At 53.9% G+C, this 20,699-nt stretch overlaps 7 protein-coding genes across 7 annotated transcripts; 4 read left to right on the forward strand and 3 right to left on the reverse strand.

Annotated features, from left to right (window-relative positions):
• Window positions 1-1,117: 1,117 nt before the first annotated feature.
• CKM354_001229800 (uncharacterized protein) lies at window positions 1,118-4,654 on the forward strand (the record flags this gene model as incomplete). Its single annotated transcript, XM_044807818.1, has 1 exon — window positions 1,118-4,654. The coding sequence occupies one exon, from the start codon at window positions 1,118-1,120 to the stop codon at window positions 4,652-4,654; it is 3,537 nt and encodes a 1,178-aa protein (XP_044663753.1).
• A 709-nt stretch (window positions 4,655-5,363) lies between these two features.
• Window positions 5,364-9,109, forward strand: CKM354_001229900 (uncharacterized protein; the record flags this gene model as incomplete). Its single annotated transcript, XM_044807819.1, has 3 exons — window positions 5,364-5,940; window positions 5,998-6,557; window positions 6,605-9,109. The coding sequence occupies 3 exons, from the start codon at window positions 5,364-5,366 to the stop codon at window positions 9,107-9,109; spliced, it is 3,642 nt and encodes a 1,213-aa protein (XP_044663754.1).
• A 1,274-nt stretch (window positions 9,110-10,383) lies between these two features.
• On the reverse strand, window positions 10,384-10,983 carry CKM354_001230000 (uncharacterized protein; the record flags this gene model as incomplete). Its single annotated transcript, XM_044807820.1, has 1 exon — window positions 10,384-10,983. The coding sequence occupies one exon, from the start codon at window positions 10,981-10,983 to the stop codon at window positions 10,384-10,386; it is 600 nt and encodes a 199-aa protein (XP_044663755.1).
• A 2,418-nt stretch (window positions 10,984-13,401) lies between these two features.
• On the forward strand, window positions 13,402-14,463 carry CKM354_001230100 (uncharacterized protein; the record flags this gene model as incomplete). The annotated part of the gene is made up of 1 exon (XM_044807821.1): window positions 13,402-14,463. One exon carries the CDS (start codon window positions 13,402-13,404, stop codon window positions 14,461-14,463), a length of 1,062 nt encoding a protein of 353 aa, XP_044663756.1.
• Window positions 14,464-14,922: 459 nt separating this feature from the next.
• Window positions 14,923-15,801, forward strand: CKM354_001230200 (uncharacterized protein; the record flags this gene model as incomplete). Its single annotated transcript, XM_044807822.1, has 2 exons — window positions 14,923-15,399; window positions 15,664-15,801. The coding sequence occupies 2 exons, from the start codon at window positions 14,923-14,925 to the stop codon at window positions 15,799-15,801; spliced, it is 615 nt and encodes a 204-aa protein (XP_044663757.1).
• Window positions 15,802-16,348: 547 nt separating this feature from the next.
• Window positions 16,349-17,887, reverse strand: CKM354_001230300 (uncharacterized protein; the record flags this gene model as incomplete). Its single annotated transcript, XM_044807823.1, has 2 exons — window positions 16,349-17,658; window positions 17,710-17,887. The coding sequence occupies 2 exons, from the start codon at window positions 17,885-17,887 to the stop codon at window positions 16,349-16,351; spliced, it is 1,488 nt and encodes a 495-aa protein (XP_044663758.1).
• Window positions 17,888-18,607: 720 nt separating this feature from the next.
• On the reverse strand, window positions 18,608-20,286 carry CKM354_001230400 (uncharacterized protein; the record flags this gene model as incomplete). Its single annotated transcript, XM_044807824.1, has 5 exons — window positions 18,608-19,085; window positions 19,134-19,279; window positions 19,332-19,738; window positions 19,786-20,166; window positions 20,235-20,286. 5 exons carry the CDS (start codon window positions 20,284-20,286, stop codon window positions 18,608-18,610), a joined length of 1,464 nt encoding a protein of 487 aa, XP_044663759.1.
• Between the last annotated feature and the right edge of the window lie 413 nt (window positions 20,287-20,699).

Genomic DNA, 20,699 nt, shown 5'->3' on the forward strand with positions numbered 1-20,699 from the left:
GCTGGCTGGGAACGGAGCATCACGAAGAAGTGCCGTCGAGAGTCAAGCATTGAGTAGTCGACTAGTTTTGCGTGACTACGCAAGGCTGAGCAGACTATCGACGAGTGCCGAAGTGGTGGTGGCATTTTCCAGCACCACCAATCGCTCACTTCCAGCCTTTTTGATGTGTCGTGAGCGATGTGGGGCACGACGATCGGATGTGCGGTGACAGGAGGTCTGGACTGTCAACCAGAATCTCGATACAGCAGGAAGCAGGACTGCTGTGCCGTACCATGGAGCTCTGGCATATGGACCGCACCCAGGGTGGGCGCTGATGCTATCGCCCAAGCTCGAGCAGACTCGGGCGGAATCGAAGATTGAGCTCTCGATGTCGTCTGCGGGAGTCTCAGACCAGCGCGATATGCTGTAGCGTCGGCAGGCCGTATCTCGACACTGCCTTGTGAAGCTGACACACCCGATGCGGTTGACTGTAACGTCTGAGTGAAGCCTGATCAGATGCCAGGGTGCGGTGAACTCTGGGCCAATGTGCGGGTTTCGAGCGGCACAACGTTCACCGGCACACGCGGCGGGGCGCTGATCCGCCGCTCCAGGAGGTGAAGGGACAGGTGGGAGAGCATCGGCACGGCATTTCTGCGTGTGCTTCGTCAAGGGATATGGAGGAGCGCGGTGGTGTGTTCCCCAATGGCGGGCGCTAGTGCGCAAGGCCGTGGCGCCAGGAGGCACGCAGCTGTGGCCAGCACCACCCGACCGCTGCTCATCGGCGGCAGGTCAGGAGGAGGGGCGGTCACTTGAGGAAGGGATCTGGCGGCAGCAGCACGCGCAGCTCATGATTCCCGCACATCGAAAAGCGCGGGTCGAGGCATGTAAGAGAAAGTGCGTGTGCGCTTGGCGGGTAATACTTGGGGTGGTGTCGCAAGCATTCTGACCCGAATTCGAGACCTGTGACAGGCCTTCCTTGCGCCCTCCAGCCCTGCCGCCCGCGACTCTTTCAACCTCTCGTCTTCCCACACATTCTCACCTCATCCAACCCACCGCCCGCCTCTCGCACACCGGACTCCTCACCACCGCGAGCGACGCCGTTCCCGCCATTGTTGCCGATGAACCTGTTCATGGCAACATGGTGTCTGGACGCCCACCCGGTTCGCACGCCCAAGTGCGAGTCCGCCATTTGCTTTTCCTGTCGCTCCTCCTCCCAGTAGCGGCTGCCCTGCAGAAGCAGCCCGAGCACTACCACTCGTCTCACCACTCCGCCGCCGCCCTCCAGGATGGCGACATTGCCGATGCCGCTCCCGCCGTGGACGAGCACTGGCAGCACACCGTCGGCAGGCAGCTGCACCAAGAGGTCTCGGTGAAGCACAAAGCCCAGAAGAACACCAATGTCGACGCCGACGACGACGACAACACCCACAACGAAAAACACAAGAAAGCGCGGATCTCCCAGGTCCACCAGCGCGCCCTTGCGACTGTGTCTCCAGCCGAGTCAAATCACGACGCGGCTGTTCGAGCACCTCCTGCACAATGGTCGACGGCTGCAACCAGCGCCGGTCTGGCCTCGCGACAACCGGCGCGATCACTGCAGGATTGGCAAGTCGAGGATCTCATGCTCCTGGCGACTGTGGATGGGAAGCTCTACGCACGCGACCGCGGCACCGGTGCCCCACGATGGCAGCTGGAAGCTGACGGAGAGATGGTGCAAGTCATCAGGCACCCTCACAACAAGACGTACAACGCCCATGGCCAGGAGGTCGTCGAGCCTCGATTCGTCATTGAGCCGAGCCAGGATGGCGCTCTGTATGTTTTGCAACCACACTACGGGCTACAGAGGCTTCCATATACCGTGAAGGAGCTTTCTGAAGCCGCACCCTTCGAGGAGACGGGACATCTCGGCGTCACATATACCGCTGAGAAGAAAAATACCTTATACCACATCGACGCACGAACCGGCAACGTGCTCAAGACTTTTCAACCAGGAGGCTCATTTGTGAACAAGGATCAGAGCTGTCGCAGAGTCAGCCCACTGGATGATGTCCTTGGTGATAGTGAGTGTGAGACACAGGGAACCATTGTGCTTGGACGCACCGAGTACACGATTGGCATCCAGAATAGAGCCACAGGAGAGCCTGTCGAAACTATCAAATACTTCGAGTGGACAGGCAACACCCGCGATAACGACCTTCGCAACACATATGACAAGACGATGGACGAGAAATATGTGTACTCTTCGTGGAATGGACGCATCAACGGCATCGACACGAGCGCTGCCAATCCATACAGGAAGCCGGACTTTACCCAGGTCTTCGCTTCACCAGTAGTCAGAGTCTTCGACATAATCCGACCCAAATCAGATCCCTCGGGGGATGCTTCACTGGCCGTCCTACCACAGCCAATACCGCCGGCTGCCAACGCCTTTGCCGGACTTGAGGACGAGGAGGATTACGATCCAGTCTACGTCAATCGCACTCGTTCTGGCAGTTGGTTTGCCCTTTCCGAAAAGCAGTACCCATCTGTCACATACCGCGCACCCGTGGTACCCAGCATTGAATACGAGGGACGCTGGAGCAAAGAAGATTTCGCCGGCGTTTACAATCTCCCGCAGGAAGGATACTCGGGTGGACAGCTGCTCGACGGAAACCAGGTGCCATTGATTGATGCTGCACCAGCAGTCGAATCCAAAGCAGCCTCGCCGGGAGCAATGGACACGCCGTTGTCGTCGCCCAAGAAGAGCTCGTTCGATCTGACCTTGCTCACTGGCCTAGTGCTTGGCTTTGTTATTGCCATTTGCACGACTGGCGGTGTTGCGCTGTACAAATGGCCAGAGACCCGAACACTGTTACTCCCACAGAAGCCGACCATGCAAATGCCAGTCGCCGACGCTCTGACTGTACCACCCGAGGAGCAGCCAGCCATACGTGAGAACGAGCCTGCAGAAGAGATGGCTTTTGCTCAGCCACCGAATGCCGAAAAGGAACCAGTGGCCGCCAAGGTGCACTTTGACCTACCCACCGAGAAGCCTGAGACTCTCGAGAGGGCAGAATCGAACGAAGCAGACGCCGATGAGGATGGCAAGGAGAGCGAGGAGAAAGAAGGTGAGACCAAGCCTCAGAAGAAGAAAGCCACGCGTGGCAGACGAGGTGGCCGCAAACAAAAGGAGAAAGAACAAGCCCGAGAGGCAGCTCGAGAAGCCAAGAGAACGGACTCGCCTTTGCAGAGTCCTGCAGCTGTCAAGATCGTTAGCGTTGCCAAGTCTGAAAGTGCAGATATGTCAGGCCCGATGAGCATCAACAACCTGACGATCTACACCGACAAGGAGATTGGCCGAGGCAGTGGAGGTACCATCGTCTATCAAGGTTCTTGGGAGAACCGCGATGTCGCCGTCAAGCGTATGCTGTCTCAGTACTACGAGCTCGCTGCCTCCGAAGTCAACTTTCTTCAACAGAGTGACGACCATCCCAACGTGGTGCGTTACTTTTGCCGGCAAAGAGACGACCATTTCCTATATATTGCTGTTGAATTATGCCAGGCAAGTTTGTTCGATGTGTGGGAGCCAGAGAAAGCCAAGACAGAAGAGCTGCGAGCGGAACGGCAGAAGCTCAAGCTCGCGATTCAGCAAGACATGAACAGGACACTGCAACAGCTCGCAGCTGGCCTGCATCATCTACACAAGCTCCGCATCATACATCGCGACATCAAGCCGCAGAACATTCTCGTTGCATACCCGAAGAAGACTCAGCCACCGGGCACAACTCGCTTGGTCATCTCAGATTTTGGTCTCGGTAAGAACTTGCCAGAAAATATGAGCACGCTCATTGATCCCACGGGCAACGTCGGAACATCAGGCTGGAAGGCTCCCGAGTTGATCACGCAGCCTGGTGAGAAGACGGACAGCACGCACAGCAGAGGAGCATCTGGCAGCGATAGTGCCAACCCGAGTGCGAATGTCCCCGGCGTTAGCAGTGTGAAGCGTGCCGCGGACATTTTCTCCCTTGGTTGCCTTTTCTTCTGGGTCCTGACTGACGGCGTGCATCCTTACGAGGATGAGACTGGTTGGCAAGGTCTGCGCGAGAAGAATATCAAGTGCGACAAAAAGAACATGGAGCCTTTGGAACGCTGGTCGGACGCTTACGAGCCTTTCCAATTGATCACAAGCATGCTATCACCCCAACCAGAGAAGCGACCTTCTGCTCAAGAAGTCTTGAATCATCCTTACTTTTGGTCACCTGAGCGAAGGCTGGCGTTCTTGTGCGACTGCTCCGATCACTTCGAACGTGAAGAGCGGGGAACATGGGAAGACAACTACGCTGGGGACTCCTACAACCTGCGCTTGCTGGAGAGCAAAGCCGAGGAAGTCATTGGCAGGCAGATGGACTTCTTGGCAAAGCTCGACGGCTTCTTCGTGCAGACGCTGGGCAAGCAACGCAAATACACCGGCAGTCGATTCTTGGATCTCCTTCGTGCACTGCGGAACAAGAAGAACCACTATGAGGACATGCCAGAGGATGTCAAGAAGCGCGTAGGTCCCTTGGATGGCGGATACTTGAGTTACTGGTGCAATCGATTTCCGCGACTGCTCATGGCTTGTCACGAAGTCATTCAGGAAGCTGAACTGCAAAATAGTGATCGGTTCAAGAAGTACTTTGGATTGGGAAGTGATTGAGTAGGTCCGTAGTGTGCAAACTTGTTCTTTTGGCTCATCATCCTTCTCTCAGATTCCGATAATGTGCTGAGGCTATTCCCAGCCGAGAGCTGTAAACTGAGCGGCAGCGCTCCGTTCGCTTCACTTGGGGCCATCTATGCTCTCTCTCGTCCCACTTGCTTCCACCGCTGCGCTGCTTCTCGACACAGAGCCCCTCAGCAACACCGCTCAGGGCAGAGATAAGAGGCAGCTTTTCGGGTATCGCGTCGTTAGCTGCGTGCGTTTGCTCGGTGCCACCTCAGCTCTCACATGCTTTGGCGTCTATCTCTCCAGCTCACTTCGCTCACTTCAACGCTATGGCCTGGCCGCTCTGGTCGCTGGACCCACTTTGTCGCTTGTGATCATTCACACTACCTACCACCACCAACACCTTGACTTCCACCTCCCCCTCCACCACCAAACTTCTCACACATCTTCTTTCCACATCGCTTGCCTACCTGGTCACCTTCTTGACTGAGCTACCTTTCCCCTTCTCCATCACATCGCTTCGCAAAACATCGCGCATCGCTTTTGGCGACTGCTGTCACGATATCCTTCGCATTTCACAAGATTTCGCACTTTGGCTACATCTTCCAACTTCGCAACATCTTCCTCTCCTGTACCGCCTCCATCCTCACCGCCGCTCTCGAACACCACTATCGCCGCTCGAGTTCGCGCGGCTCCGCAGGAGATGGCAGAGAAGCTGCCGTTGCCTTTCGGCGAGCAGCAGTTTGTGCCGCCGGTGATGGCTGTCGGTGATCCGCCTGCGGCCCCAATGACTGGTGCTGGTCAAGAGACCATGCCGCCAGCCATGACCATCGAGCAGATCAGCGACGCCACTATCGGTGCTGCTCATGCTCCTCCGCCGAGGTCTGGAGCTGGACAGCCAGCTGTGCAGAACGGGGCTGTTCCAGGCACCTTCACTGATTTTGGCGACTCTAAACCGGCTGGCTCGACGACAGGGTACGCTCCAGTTGCTGTTATGACTGACCCTCTGCCAACGGCGCAGGCGGTTCAAGAGCAGGTTGCTCCTTTCCTTTACGGTTTGCCAACCGACCCGCACTTCTCGACGCCAATAGCAACCGATCAGGTCCAGAGCGCCACTGATATTCAAGTGCCGACATCAGTGCTACACGAGCACACTCAGGTCTCGAATGCTCTACATTCATCGGCTTCAGCAGCATTCGCGCGCGAAGCGAGCCCGCCCACTCTTTTCGTGCCCCAAGGCACGAAGCATGAGCGATTCGATTCCCTCGATCCCGAGAGCGGTAAGTAGTTGGCATAAATCAAAACGATACAACTGAGACGTACTGACTGGAGAATAGCATCCAAGCGCTTCAAATCAGAGCCTTTGAGCTCCCAGGCCAGCGAGACTTCCGGTGCAATCTACCGACTTTCCTCGGACAAGCAGAAGACTGAGCCATTCGCGGAGGACACCAAGCCAAACTTTGCTCCCTTTGCACTGGGAGCCCATCTCGTCCGACAAGTATCAGCCAATATTTCGGCCCAGGATTTCCAGGCCCAACTTCTTTCGGCCGCCTCGGATGGAGCAGTCCCAAAAGTCATCATTAATACGGCGATTCCTGCTCATGACCCATCTTGGCCTATTAATAAGCCCCATCATCCCGCATTCCACCCCAGCTTTGGGAAAATTGAGGATGCCCTCGGGAAGATCGTTGCAAAAGTTGATCTTGCCCACGAGAAGCTGAAACGGGCAGGATACGTAGACGACATTGTCAGAGCGTATATTGAGAGACTAGCCAGATTGGTGAAGCAACTTGCCCACCTCAAGGAGAATGAGATTGTAGCTCTCCTCGGGGATATGGGGATTGGCAAGTCCGAAGCATACGAGGCGTTGGTAGGGCGGGACGGAATTGCGATCAAGGTATGTGCAATAATGTCGTATTGGCAGCCGAGCTGATATGTCTACAGTCTGACACCGGGCGTGGCACGCATTTTCCTATCGAAGGACATGGACGCCGAGTGGCACAAACCACTGCGTTCGAAGTTACTATCGTATGGAAGACGAGGAACGAGTTCAGGGATCCCGTTACGACATCCTGTTTGGCCATCTACGCGTATCTCAATGGCGACAAAGTCCAGGATGTGTCCCCTAACCAAGGTAATGAGTCCGCCGACGAAGACGAGGATCAAGATTCTGGCGACACCAGCGCCGCGGAGCGCCAGTACGAATGCGATGCGGCATTGTGCCACCTGCTCCCATTGCTGCACGAGGAGAATCACCCTCACTTCGGCAACTACAAGACCCTAACAGAGTGGCTCCTCGCGAAGCAAAGTGATCATCCCGATCTTGATGCCATTGTCAACCTCTTACTTGATCGAATCATGACTTTGCGTAGAGACCACGGCATCTCTGACAGTAGCAACTCATTCCCCGCCAACAGCACACAAGAGGTCATCAAGATACTCGGAGACTACTGTCCTGCGAGTTCAGACGATGATCACCACTCGAATCGCTGGCAGCGTTCGTGCCATCTGAAGAAAGCCCAGCTCCATTTTGACAACGATATGGGCTCTGAAGGACTCATCTTTGCTGATGTGCCGGGACGGAATGATCCTGACCTCGTTATGGCAGAAATGATCGAGAGATACGTCGAGAGCGCTGATCGCTACATCATTATGGCGCCAGCGGGAAGACCGATCACCAAGGAGATTGATGGATACATCCGCGAAGCCATTCGATCAAAGAAGCCGAGTATGTTCGTTGTAACAAAGATCGACGATAAGAACGACCTGAACCAGAGAGAGAAGGATGCTCTGTCGGAAGACGTGCGCGAGGAACTGGACGCAGCAGAGACCACTGTGCGGGGCTTGAATGCTGATATTAGAGACGCGGCAGCTCGAAAGGAAGCCCTCAAGGTCGGGAGGGATCACGCGCAAGAGAGCGTCGTCTCTGAGCGAATTGAGCACCTCAAGGCCATCGAGTTACCCGCGGCCGAAGCGAAATTCCATCAACTCAAAGTCGAGATTAGGAACCGAAAGCTGGAAAAAGAGATATCTGCGCAGTACGACAAACTAGCGCGTACCAGCTCTGGAGCAGCGGACCTCCAGATTGCTTTCATTTCAGCTAAAGAGTACGGCAAGCACCTTAGAGGCGAGTGGAGCAAGCTGGACTACGAAGCAACTGGAGTTCCAAAGCTCTTTCGTTTGTTTTATCGGTCTGTTGCAAGCAAGCGCATGGAACAGCTTCGTCGACTCTGTTGCACAGACATACCTCGCCAGCTCACTATCATCAAGCATGTACTGAACAAGACCCCCATTGAGCGGTACCATGAGTTCAAGAGCTCTTTGGAGAACATTCTTGCTACGTTCCAGGAGGGCATTGTGCAAGGTGCAAAGGAAGAAGTCGCCAGCTGGATTCTCACGAACATATCCGAGCCGTTCGCACATGCAGCCGAAAAAACCTGGCCAAAGGTGGCAAATGCGCTGGTTGGCTCTTGGACGAAAGCTGCTCGATCTCCGACCTTCAATGTACTGTGCCGGAAGTATGGCGAGCACCGAGACCGCAAGTGGAATTTGGAGATTCAGGACTTGATGGCCGGCGATGTAGGCCAAAATGGTGCTGCGGACCGCTTCATTCGACTTATGCTTACGATTCGGGAAGCCAAAGATAACATGGGAGCAAACCTGGTCGGCCGCTTCAGCGAGACGGGTCCTGAAGACATGACCCACTATCTCTTTGGCCTTCTCGAGGCTAAACTGACTGAGTTGCAACTTCACGAGATCCCCACGGCGAGGGTTTTCTACCGAGAATTGAAGCAGCGCAAGCTTGAGTTTCGCGAGCGCTTAGAACGTCTCTTCCAGCGCTTTGGCGACAAGGTCGACAAGATCAAGGACAGAGCCCTCGTGGGCGGAGCAGCCGGCATCAAAGACAACACTTACGTTGGTGTTTCGATGAGAAAGGCATACGAGAAGGCTAATACATTCGACAAGAAGAACTACAAGAAGTTGCCAGACACCATGGTTCCCGGTGCTCGTGGTCGGATGAAGAAAGTCAAAGGTGACACGCCAGCAGCTCAGGCGTACAAGAAGCAACAGAACGTCCTTCGTCGGAAGCTGGGAACAGGCAAAGAATCGGTCTATCGTGAAGTTGTCGAAGCCATCCAGAAAGACCTCGAAGACGAATGCAATAAGTTCGTCAACAAGCTCCACATTGCGTGCAGCGATGTGTACGATGGTGTTTTGGAAGCGTTCGATACTTTCTACACCGTGCCGGACTTGGAGAAGACCGATGTCGAGATGGTCACTCCTGAACTTCTAGAGGATACTGTTGAGGAAGTTCTCGAACAACTTCCCGCTTACGAGAGTGGCGAAGCGGGCAAGACGGCCTTGGTGAAGCAAGAGAGCGACATCGAGAAGTTGCTCAAGGAGTGTTACTCTTGGGAGCAAGAGTATGCTCATGAGCCGAAAGACTGAACGAAAACCAACGATCACGGCGAAGAAGCAGCCGCATCGGACACGGTCACCTCGAGTGCACAAGTTGCAGATTGCACCGAGTCCAACTCAGCACGATATCATGCTGAAAACAGACTCAACAGTACGCGTTTTGAAGCGCTGCACTCAGCTCAGCAAGTCTGAGCTCACAGCCAGCACTGAGGCCATAGACAGGTAGCATCCATCGCGAAACGAGACACACGAATATAACGACCATCGAAACGTTGACCCTATCTCCCAATTCTCCTTCCACTTCTACCAACCCGCAACCACTTCAAGCACACATCACTACTAACTTTTCAGTCTTTCGCACGGCGTCCCTTCTCAAACGATATGCTATCAATTCTTGCTAAGCCGCATTCCTTCTCCAGGTTTACACATCAGCGTTGTGTTGTGTTGTGCGGAGAAGTCGAGACGCCAGGAAGGGTGGTCGCTCGAAGTGCGTATGCATATGAGCGGCGCCCACAACTGCCTGCGCTTCATGGCGCGTACCTTCCTTTGCACGCGGACCGACCGCACCCGAGAGAAGGAGCCACGAGGCAACCCGACTTCACCTCGATCGAATAATCAGCTTCTACCGCAAAGACCTCTTGCAAGAATTCCCTTGAACGTGACCAAAAGCTTTGACTCCAGCACGGAGCAGAGCTCCGCTGGCACCTGTCCAAGAGTCAGTAACCCATTTCCCATGTCATGTTTGAGTTACCGCCCGTTAAGGAGAAAGAAACGGCTCCTCGGAACAATGACATTTCCACCTCTCCGTCACATCCCGGCATGCACACACATCAAAGAAAAGAGATTCGCGCCAGAAAAGCGGCTTCAGAAACCAATCCATTCATTGAATTTCGCAGTCTCTATCTCGGCCGTGTTAATCACACTCGACCTTTTTGGGAGCGTGAGAAACGTTTGTTTGTGCAAGTCGTGGTATAGCAAAGTCGGTGGGAAAAGTCGACTTGCAGTGTATCCATCTTCGTCTTCTTTCCAGCACTAAAAGAGAAATGCCCGGGCCCGTACAAAATAAAAATGTCGCTTCTACAATATGTGGTCTTGCGCCGTTCCTTGACATACATAGTCGTTCGCTACCAGTCCATCTTGTTGTCGCTACGCCGGAACTCCTCGCCAATAAGTTCATACAGATAGATGCAGGGGTTTATGTTCAGTAAGTATAGTCGCTGACTTCATCGTCGTGTGTTGTCCATGAGAGCTGCGTTGTCTCAGTCAATTGCATGCCATCGTTCGTGAAACGCTGAACTCACCCGTCATCGGTCGATGGGCTTGCTTGCACCATCCTTGACATAGTACGATCCTTGTACTGCTTTGCTGATTCCCACGCCTAACCCGACAGCAAGGCCGATGATGAACAAGCCCAGCAGGAGTTTCGCAATCAACTTGTTACGCTTGCTCAATGCAGCCCATCTCTCTCGCACAGGAACAAGCACCTTGATACCCTTCTGTTGTCTCCGCTGCTGCTTCTCTGCCATGTATTTCTGCTTCAGCGTTTGCTTGCTGGGCCACATGGTATCCTCTGTATTCTGCTCCACTCCAATGCGCTTTGAAAAGGGGTGTTCCTCGTCTGTGGAAGGGGTGAGAGGCGTGTCGTTACCGGCTTCGAGGTCCTTCTCATAGACATTGAGATGTGTCTTCTTCTCCGAGGGAATTACTTCGTGCGAGGCAGGTGGGTGCGTATAGAATGGCGACTGGACAGGTACATTCTGGCTGTACTGTTGAGCGAGCGAGTCGTGAGAAGGTACGGGTGTCATGGCAGGCGAGTCGTTCAGAGGCTCGTTGAGCAGTGGTGTGGCTCGTTGATGGTCGTCGGTGGGAACAATAGTCGCTCCAAAGGTGGTAGAGGAAGCCATTGTAACGGAGGTCGATCAGCGGCGCGGTTCTTGGGTGGAGATTATGTATCGCGCGCCTGGTGAGGTCGGCGTCGGCAGCGAGGTGTGATCAGGAGAGGTGATGTTGATCGGATGTTGGAGTTGAACGATCCGAGCAGGGAATTTCCCACGAGAAGAATTCCTGGGTGGCAGGCTGCTGTGTGACCGGAGCACGGAGAGTGGTCTCAAATACACGCGCGCAGTCAGGAACAGGAGATGGCGGAGTCCCAATGCGCTGGGTCGTGGAAGGATGGGACCTGCAGTTCGGTGCGATGGTGCAGGGTGGAGCTCAAGGGAACGACGGCGTGGAAGGGTGGTGAAGAGTAAGCAGCAGAGCAGAGTCGAGAAGGGGAGAGGAACAGGGCAAGGTTGAAGGTGTTTCAGAGTGCAGGGACGAGGACGATGCAGTGCCTGCCCAGAGCTCTTCTGCCAAAAGCTAAGATTCAGAGCCCGGAGCTTGCTTGGATTGGAAAGTTCGGGGCCAATGGGGGTACACTGCAGCTCTTCTCCCAGGAGGCGTCTGCTCTGCACATCGGCGCACGCGCATCTGGCCAGCAGCAGCGAAAAAGCAGCAGTGCAGTGTGCAGCGGTCGCAGTAGCAGGCGCCAGCGAGACATGGATGGTGATAGCGCGGTGCAGCGCGAAGCACCAGATGTGCGCGGAGTGCAGCCGGCCATTCACATGCCGCAACGTTATTCTTAGCGTGCTGCCGGCCGTGCCACAAGACTCGCCCGTCGAAGATGCAATATCTTCCAGAAAGACGCCTCGCCGCGACGGTTTCGCAGCGGCCATGGGCATTTCGCTCGTCGTGCACCCTCCACGAGTGCCTTTTGCGCGCCCGTCCTCAATCTGTTGCAGGGCGCAGCGGTGGCGACGGGATGTGGTGTAGCTTGCAATCTCGGCTGTCACTCCATCGAACGATAACCTTGATTGATGAGCAGGGATTATCGAGATTAACCCCAGAATCCATGACTCTGCTGCACTTCACCGTCTCCCTCTGGACCATTGTCGTCCGTAGCATGACCCAAGAGTGCCTGCCGGAGCGTGAGAGCAACGCTGTTACGGGCGAGACAAGGACGAGCTTCTCCATCGCATCGCCAGCCATCTTGTCCGGCACGCTACAAACGAAGGCGTTGGCGGACGCACGCGCGAGAGCCGGCGGACCATTCACTTCGATTGTGCCGGACTGGAAGCTTTCACGCGCACGTCTGAGATGGTAAGACATCGGCGTCACGCTGCCAGACCTCTTCGGGATGCTCTATTATAGCACTATAGAGTATTGCCTCTGCACTGCTTGTGGCTGTGATCACGGTCATGGCGGGAAGTGATCGTCAGGAACAGCAGCCGCCGACTTCCTGCTCGTCAGCGTGCGCTTATCGAACAGCACCCATGGGCCGACGCTGACTTCACTTCATCATCTCTTCGACTCCGACTGGCATGCCCGCCCCGTCACCACAAAGTTGCTGCTTATCATGCGCGCAGGCAATAGTGTATCTTTCATGCACATGCCGTCACGAGACTTGGCCGCGTCGTCGCGAGCCGGGTGGTTGCCAAGTCAAAGGTTAACGTTGCCACTTGCGGCCCAACTGGCTGGACATGAGAAGAATATACAGAGCCCGCGGAGGTAGCTCCCCAGATGCATAAGAATCGAGCCGTTCCTCGACAAACTCGCGCTGCGCCGGTGGTGTCGGCAGCTCGTCGAAAAACAGCTCGATGCCGTGCAGATATCGAGCAAAGCCCATCCCACCGCGATGGGTAAACGCGTCAAGGGCAGCTCCCGCTGCACTGTGGCATCATTCACGTGGTGTCCTCCCGGCATCTGGACCGCGAGTCTAAGACTCTAAGCGAAGCACCGCTTGCAAGCAGAGAGCAACACAGCTCTTGCTTCCACCTCCCAAGACCACCGCTTGCCCCCACTTTCCTCACACCCTCTCGCCGCTTTGCACCGTGCTCGCGCTGAAGGATGTAGTCATGGCGTCCGTATCCAAGCGTCTCCTTCCATTCCATATTAACCCTGCAATCTGCTAACCGTTTTGTGGACTGAGTGAGCCTTTGAGGCTGGCTGCGATCCGCACTTTTTGGGCATGCGGATTATCAGCCCAACTATGATCGGCATCGCCATAGTTGCTGGCAGTAGCTGCTTTGAGTACCTATATCCTGGCAGCTAGATGATATTGCAACTACCATTGCGCTGTCATCCGTATCCTGGTTCTCGCTACCTTTCTCCGTCGCACCACTTGCATAGGACCTTACGAACTATTGACAGCACATTCCCATACTGGCCGGCATACAGCGCACCCAGCAATACGGGATCCAATTACCTATCCGCTCAACCTGGCTGCATTAGTGCTCGAGCAGCTTCTCGGCGACATGCCGCCCAAGTCACCAGAGCGCAATGCGATGGAGCCATTTGTGGTCGACGTCGGCAACGGAGATTTAGTCAGCGGGCTGAAGTCGTTTCCAGTCAAGCCAGAGGACGTGAAAAGATCAAGTCATGGCACTCCACTCATCATCTGCCTCCACGGAAGCTCCTACTGCGCGAAGTACTTTGACGCGCATGAACACTACTCAATACGGAACATATCAGACCAGCTATCCATCCCTGTTATAGCACTCAACCGACCGGGATACAAGCAAACTCCAGAGCTTGGGAGAACCGAAAACACAGGCTCCGACACACACCTACAAAACGAAGCGCTTTGGCTCCATCGTCTCGTACTACCGGTCCTCTGGCGCGCCTTCGGTCCTCCGCTTGGTGCGACATCAATAGTACTCCTTGGACACAGCATCGGAGGTGCCGTTGCACTCATCACGTCCAGCCTGTCATGCACGGACTCACCCGAGGAGCGGACTTATCCCTTAGGAGGCCTCATTCTCACAGGTATGGGCACACGGCAAGCGATGGAGCTGAATGAAGACGCGATGCGCAAAGAACCTCCATTCGACAAGAACGGCGAGCCCATATACCAACACTGGAACATGGGCCCGAAGACCAAGCTCATGCTGAACTCTGCTTTGGGACACTCCCCGCTCGAGACCATCAAAGCCCATGAAGCGATATCATGTCCGGCGCTCACCTCCGAATATTCCGACTTCAACCACCCAGACAACTACCCACGTTACTGGCGAAGTATGGCGGCGCAAATAAACGTGCCTGTCATGTACTTCCTCGCCGACATGGACCTAATATGGGACTCGAGTGTGGAAAGAATTGGAGACTTCACTTCTGCTTTTCTCAGCGCTCCACGAGTCGAGAGCGGGATTCTGAGAGGCGCAGGTCACTGCATCGAGCTGAGCTGGTTGGGACCTTGTTGGTACCTAAGGTGTGCTGGGTTTGCCACGTGTTGCGCTGTGGAGAAAGTTACTCTGGATGGATTCCAGGATGGAAGCTTTGTGCCGCCGGTTGAGCGGACAAGCTTGAGTACTGTGATAGAGAGAGACAGCGAGGTGTCCGAGGCTTAGACATGGGCCAAAATATGCGAGGCATAACAGAAGCTCGCGGGTCGAGCGGTTTTATCAGTATATAGTTGTAGTATCGTAATGATTTGTTCTCTCTCTGGCCGGCGTAAGCCGTGTCACTTCAAGTATGGATCCCACAAGAAGGTTTCGCTGCGCGCCGGAAGTACCAGAAGCGAGGATGAGAGGAACCATTCCACAAGCCGCAGATGTCTATGGCATCGGCATGCCGTATCCACCGGCAGCCCAAAAGTGCAGACAACACTTTTCCATTGCCGCCCGGTTCCGAAGCAGACGGAACGACCTTTGGCGAACGCCAAGCACTTCGATGCTCAAACACATATTCATGTTCTCTTCGAAATCTCAGCGTCTCCATGATACATACATCCACGCACCGCGCTTCTGCGCTTGGAGATCCCCTCAAGCTCCCTACCATCGTTGAGCAGAGTCACGTACATGCACACCATGTTCACCCCAAGCATGGCTACCCTCCTCTCCCTCCTCCACCTGCTCCTCCTCCCACCCAGCACCCAAGCCTGGAAACCCTATCCCCCCATCCACAAACTCACCGACATCAACGTCCAGCCCTTCTGGGACACCTCATGCACCGGCGCTCCCCACCTCCACTCTCCCCCATCCGCCCGAAACACCACCGGCCACAACGAAATCTACATGAAAGAAACCTTCCGCGACGCCGGACACTGTTACATCCTCGACGAACCCACCTGGTTCGGAAGTTTCACTTTCCGCTTCGGAAAATTGCGGAGTGAGATATCGAATTACCCTTATCCACCAGAGCAAGATTTTCAGCAGCGGGTGGGGTATGATGAATCGATTGGGGGTTGTATTATTGAGGTTTATAAGGGGTATAATTGTGGGAGTCGGCAGCCGCATTTGATTCATCCTTGGACGATGGAGAAGCCGATTTATGTTATATTGAATGTGAGTGGGCGCTTTTCTTTCTCTGCTTGAGTCTATTCAGTCCGGGAGAGATAGACGCTTTGCAGCCCACGTGGTTGGCTACGGGCTGGACGTTTGCTGCGAACAATCGCGAGAGGCTGTTGCAGATATCTCTTGCTCTAAAGTCGCAAGTTTTTACTTCGCTCTTCAGGCTAACGGAGCATCGAAATGATTCTGTTGAGAACTGCTGGAGACATGACGAACACGTCACATTTTGCGGGCGAATACTGACTGGATTGAACATAGGCAACTTCCGACGAAGCGGGTTTTGTCAATCAATGTCACAAGGTGACGGAATTGACTAAACACAAGGGAAGAAGTTTCTTTTTCGATTGTAGAAAAGTATGGTTGGATGATTTCTGGCAATATAAGATTCCGCCTTGATTGCGCGGAGTTTGGGGAAAGATGAGAGATTGACTGGAGTGATACGAGTTGGTGGGACCTGGAATTGTATCGTGCTAAAGACCAGGTCAACACAAGCGTTTAGGGCTTGTCACAATGAGCCGAGCGCTTCTGTTCTGGTCACTCGCGCCACTCTTGTGCTATTGCAGGAGCAAGTGCAGACACTTCGAGAATGAACACAGTCATGATACTATTACTGCAAGAAAGAAGAACAAGTTTGTGCAGCAAGTGAAGTCAGCAGTGCTTACCGACTATGCGGGTCCGGCACTGTTTGGCTCTCGTATTGCTGACACGATCCCTGGCCACGATCACGAGCGCAGCGAATAGAACACGAAACCACGCCTTAATTAGAAGATTATGCTTTTGTCAGAATTACCTTCTTCGTAGCTGTTCTGTATAGTCTGATCTATGTGGTTCCGTAAATAAGCCCAGCCCTGGTATCGTATCAACGATGAGATGCCCTGCTCCCTCAAACACCATCGCACTCGCAAAGTATACAACAAAAGAGAAAAGGCTGCTTCAACTCTCTCTATGCCTTGACCCATTCAGCACCAGTCTTGATATCTCCGAACCACGCCATCATGATATCCTTGAAGTAATTGCTTCGTGGCACCCATTGGCCTCGATCACCAGCCTTCGGCACAGCATCTTTGCCCTTTTGCACATATGTGCTGTTGAGACGCATGATATTCGCTTCCTTGACGTTCTTGCGATCCCATTCTGATTGTCTCGGAATGACTTCTACTGCGCCCTCTTTCTTCATCTTGTTCAGAATTCTTGTGACCATTTGTGCAGTGGCATCTGCTCCCAATGTCCATGAAGCATCAACATATCCAATCACAAAAGCCGCATTGGGAAGATCCTCAATCATGACACCCTTCCAGACGAATTTGGAGGGGATGTCAAATGGTTTGTTGTCGACGGAGACTTTCATGCCTCCTGCGAATGAAAGTTTGAGGCCTGTGGCGGTGACGATGATATCTGGGTGGAGTTCTTGGCCGTCTTGGAGTTGGATTGTATCCTCGGTGATGTTCTTGATGTTCCCCGTCACCACGCTTGATGTTCCCTTTCGCAAGCTCTTGAAGAAGTCGCCATCGGGACACATGCACATGCGTTGCTCCCATGGGTAGTACTTGGGTGTGAAGTGAGGGTCTCGTGGGACCGAGGATGGTAACTGCTTCGACATGAGCTTGTGCATGAGGTCGCGAGCACGCTTTGGTGCGAGAGCTGAGTAAGTTGTCATGATCAGTGGCATGATGACCCACTTTAGGCGGATCAGGCTGTGTGATACTGATGGGATCCAGCCGAAGAGTTTGCGGAGAAGATTGTCAGTGGGGTCTTCTGCTGGTACGGCCAGCACGTAAGTGGGTGATCGTTGAAGCATAGTGATGTGCTTGGTCTTCTCGGCCATGACTGGCAGAATTGTGATGGCAGTCGCGCCGGAGCCGACAACGACGACTTCCTTGTTTGTGTAGTCCAAGTCCTTGGGCCAGAACTGTGGGTGGATGACTTGGCCTTTGAAGTTGTCAATGCCAGGAATCTCGGCCTTCATGGGCGTGTGGTAGTCGTAGTAGCCTGTGCAGAGAAGCATAAACCTGCTCTTGAATGTCTTCTTCTCGCTCTTGTTTGCCGTCACCTCTAATTCCCATGACTTCGTAGTCGAGGAGTATTTCGCCTCGTCCACTTGGTGGTTGAACTTCATCTTCTTGTCAATGCCATACATCTCTGCAGACTCTTTGAGGTAGTTCCAGATCAGATCGCCTTGGGCGATTGCGTTGGTGGCACTCCATGGTCGCCATGGAAAGCCGAATGTGTAGAGATCAGAGTCGGATCGAATTCCTAGTCAAATCAGTGTCCGCACTCAGAAGTACTGCATATCGTCAAACTTACCAGGGTAGTTGAAAAGACTCCATGTGCCGCCTAGCTCATGTCGTCCCTCGAGGATGCAGTAGCTGAGATGTGGATTTCGCTCTTGCAATCGGTACCCAAAGTTGATGCCCGAAATGCCTGCGCCAATCACAATAACATCGTAGTTGTTCTCCCCCTTCTCCAATGGTTGCCACGCCATAATCGCAATTTGTCTGTGACTTGGGAATGGTAGAAGCGAAAGGTCGTACACTGTTTTTCAGTAGCGTAGAGAGTTCCGATCGACCAAGCACATGAAAGAGAGGCACACGATGGGCTATTTGATTCTTCGACGTCACAACATTTGACCCCAGCCTGTGGGAACAGTGAACTTTGTTCCACTGGGGGGATGCCTCGGTACGCGCGTGCATCGCCAATCACGGACGCGTATTTGCGGCCGGAAGTCGCCACCCCTTCATTCCTCGCCGAGCGGGTGTTCGCGCGCGCTGCACAAAAATTACCGAGGCCGTTGTGTCCCACATTGCAGAGAAAAGTGGTGGTGCCTTGTTCGGGCGATGTGAGGAGAGAGCAATTGCATGATTTGGGAGTGAGAACGAGCTGTCGAATCGCCGTGTCCACGCTTTCCGGGGTACGATCCCCAACACGGACATGGCCCCGTTCAGCCCGTGGAATCCGCGCAGCTGCCATAAAAGTACGTATATGCTTCAAGGTATGCATGTCTTCTAGGCTTCAGCATTCTTGTTCTGGCCTCGGCACGATAGTGAGGAGACGACTCAGTCGCGATGATAACTGCTTTGGATGTGCAAGAGATAAGGGAATGACGAGGACGAAGCTTTACCCAAAATAGAAGAACGATACAACGAAATACTGAGCTGGTGTAAGACATCAGGAAATGCCCGCTATGGAAGAAGTGAGAGGATCCTCAGGTAGCCAACGATGCAACCAGTGCATCGAGAGCAGAGCTCTGCGTTGAGGCATTCGCAGGAGCCACGAATGGACCCGTCCACCGCACGCTGAGTTGGTTTCTGTCGTTACGATCGTTGCGCCAGATACTATCAGCGTTCGCATCCAGGAATTTGGCATATCGCGTCTGCGGGCTGGCCTTTTGCAAAATTTGCAGATTTCTGACGAAGACTCCCTTGAATTGCGCGCCATCTGCACCACAAGTCGGCTCGCATGGATCTGTCAAGATACCAGTGGGTGCCAACTTCGCGATCGCAGCGTCGGCGATCTTCTGAGCAGTTGTGATCAGAGCCTTGTCGCCAGTCGCTTTGCTGAGTTCTGTCAGACCGCCAAGGATGACCCCTTGATTATACGACCACACAGTGCCTTGATTATTCTTGCACGTTTGTTGGTCAAGGCCATCGTTGATGGTGAAGTCCGAATTGATCATGCCCGTTCTGCACTCGTGTCAGCATTTGCTGACTTGAGCAGCGAGCAACACCTACCCTTGGAACCAGGACCACTGTTGCTTGGCAATGGCAAGGTAGTTCGTATTGCCGCCTTTGACGCGGTTTGCCAGTGATGCCGCTACACTCAGGTGCAGCTCGTTCGCAATGGCATTGACATAAGTATGCGGCTTGTCCCACCAGATCTGAAGTACTGTCAGCTAGATCGCCTCGAGCAGATGCGCGGCAAGTTCATACACCACCCGTGGCTACACTGTTCTTGCTGCAGTTAGTCTTGCCAAAGACCTTGTTCATATCTGCGAAAATGGTTTGGGCTTGTGAGAGATATTGGTTGTCTTTGGTGAGATCGTATGCTGCGATCCAGCCCAATGCCCACCAGCCTTCATCGTCGTAATAGTCGTTGAGGAAGCCACCTGTCGCTTTCATCCGCGGCTGACCATGAGCTTTGAGCATCGAATCCGGAATGTAGGGCTCGAAACTACTGTAGTAGGTCTGGGGCAAATAATTCCGGCTTTGCGCGCCTGATTCTTTCATCATCTGCAAGTTGTACTGCTGTGCTTTGGTGTACGTGTTCGAGAGGATCTTCTGAACAGAGTCTTGTACATTCTTGTCGACAGCGGCAAGTTCAGTAACGACAGTCATGCCTGAAAATGGGTTAGTCATACACGGCTTGCTTTGCTGCACAACATACAATTGGCACTGTTCCACCAGCCAGTACTGGGGATCCAGAGCCCTGTGGATTGATTGTACCAGCCCTGCAAGGCTTTGTAGGCTGCTTCAGCATTTGCCTTTGTGACATCTCTCTCTGTTGGAGCACAGTCGGAGGCAGTCAACAAAGCCAGCAGTGCCAAGCCATACTTGTGCGATTGGTAGAGCATGATGGCTATGATGAACAGGGAGAAGGCGACAGCTAAGCATCGGTGGAGAGCACCGGCTGAGGTATAGACCTTAAAGGCGGGTGTTTTTGCATCCTTCATCGTGGCCAACTGCTGTACCCGTATACAATGCAGCCTTCCAATAGTGAATGCGGTACGTGGCAGAGGGTGTGCCAGTCTTTGCGTGTCGATGTCATCTGTAGCCGAATAGCCATCCAATACCACTGAGCACCGTTTTGATATTACTGGGCGAAGATAGGATTACACATCCAGATCAGCATCCTCCGGGAGTGCATGGCATGATCCTGAATTGGCATGCGAGCTTGTAGCTTCTTACGGCTGGAAACTGGCTGGATGAGTGCAGATCGCAACGCCGTGAGGAGAAAATAGCTCTGGGCTCCGCAGCTTCGGGGTGGCTGCTTGTGGCGCGCACGTTGAACATTATCTCCGTGTTACCGGTCCTTTCCAAGATGCATACAACAGCACATCGATCTGACAACGACTGTGATGTCGATGAGCAGGGAGGAGAACGAGGAGGCGGAGGGAAAGAAGAGGAGGAGCGGAGATGAAGGCGGGAAGTCTGAAGAAGGAGCGCGCTCCGACGGTCCGAACAGCCGTCGACAGGACAGAAACGGAATTCCGACATCACTCCTCGCACAGCAACACAACAACGTGCACGATGGCACAAAAGGCGGGAGGTCAGCTCGCCAATGCCAGCGCATTGTTCAAC

The sequence above is a fragment of the Cercospora kikuchii genome, assembly GCF_019650295.1.
Source record: "Cercospora kikuchii DNA, contig_00009, whole genome shotgun sequence".
Classification (NCBI taxonomy): Eukaryota; Fungi; Ascomycota; class Dothideomycetes; order Mycosphaerellales; family Mycosphaerellaceae; genus Cercospora; species Cercospora kikuchii.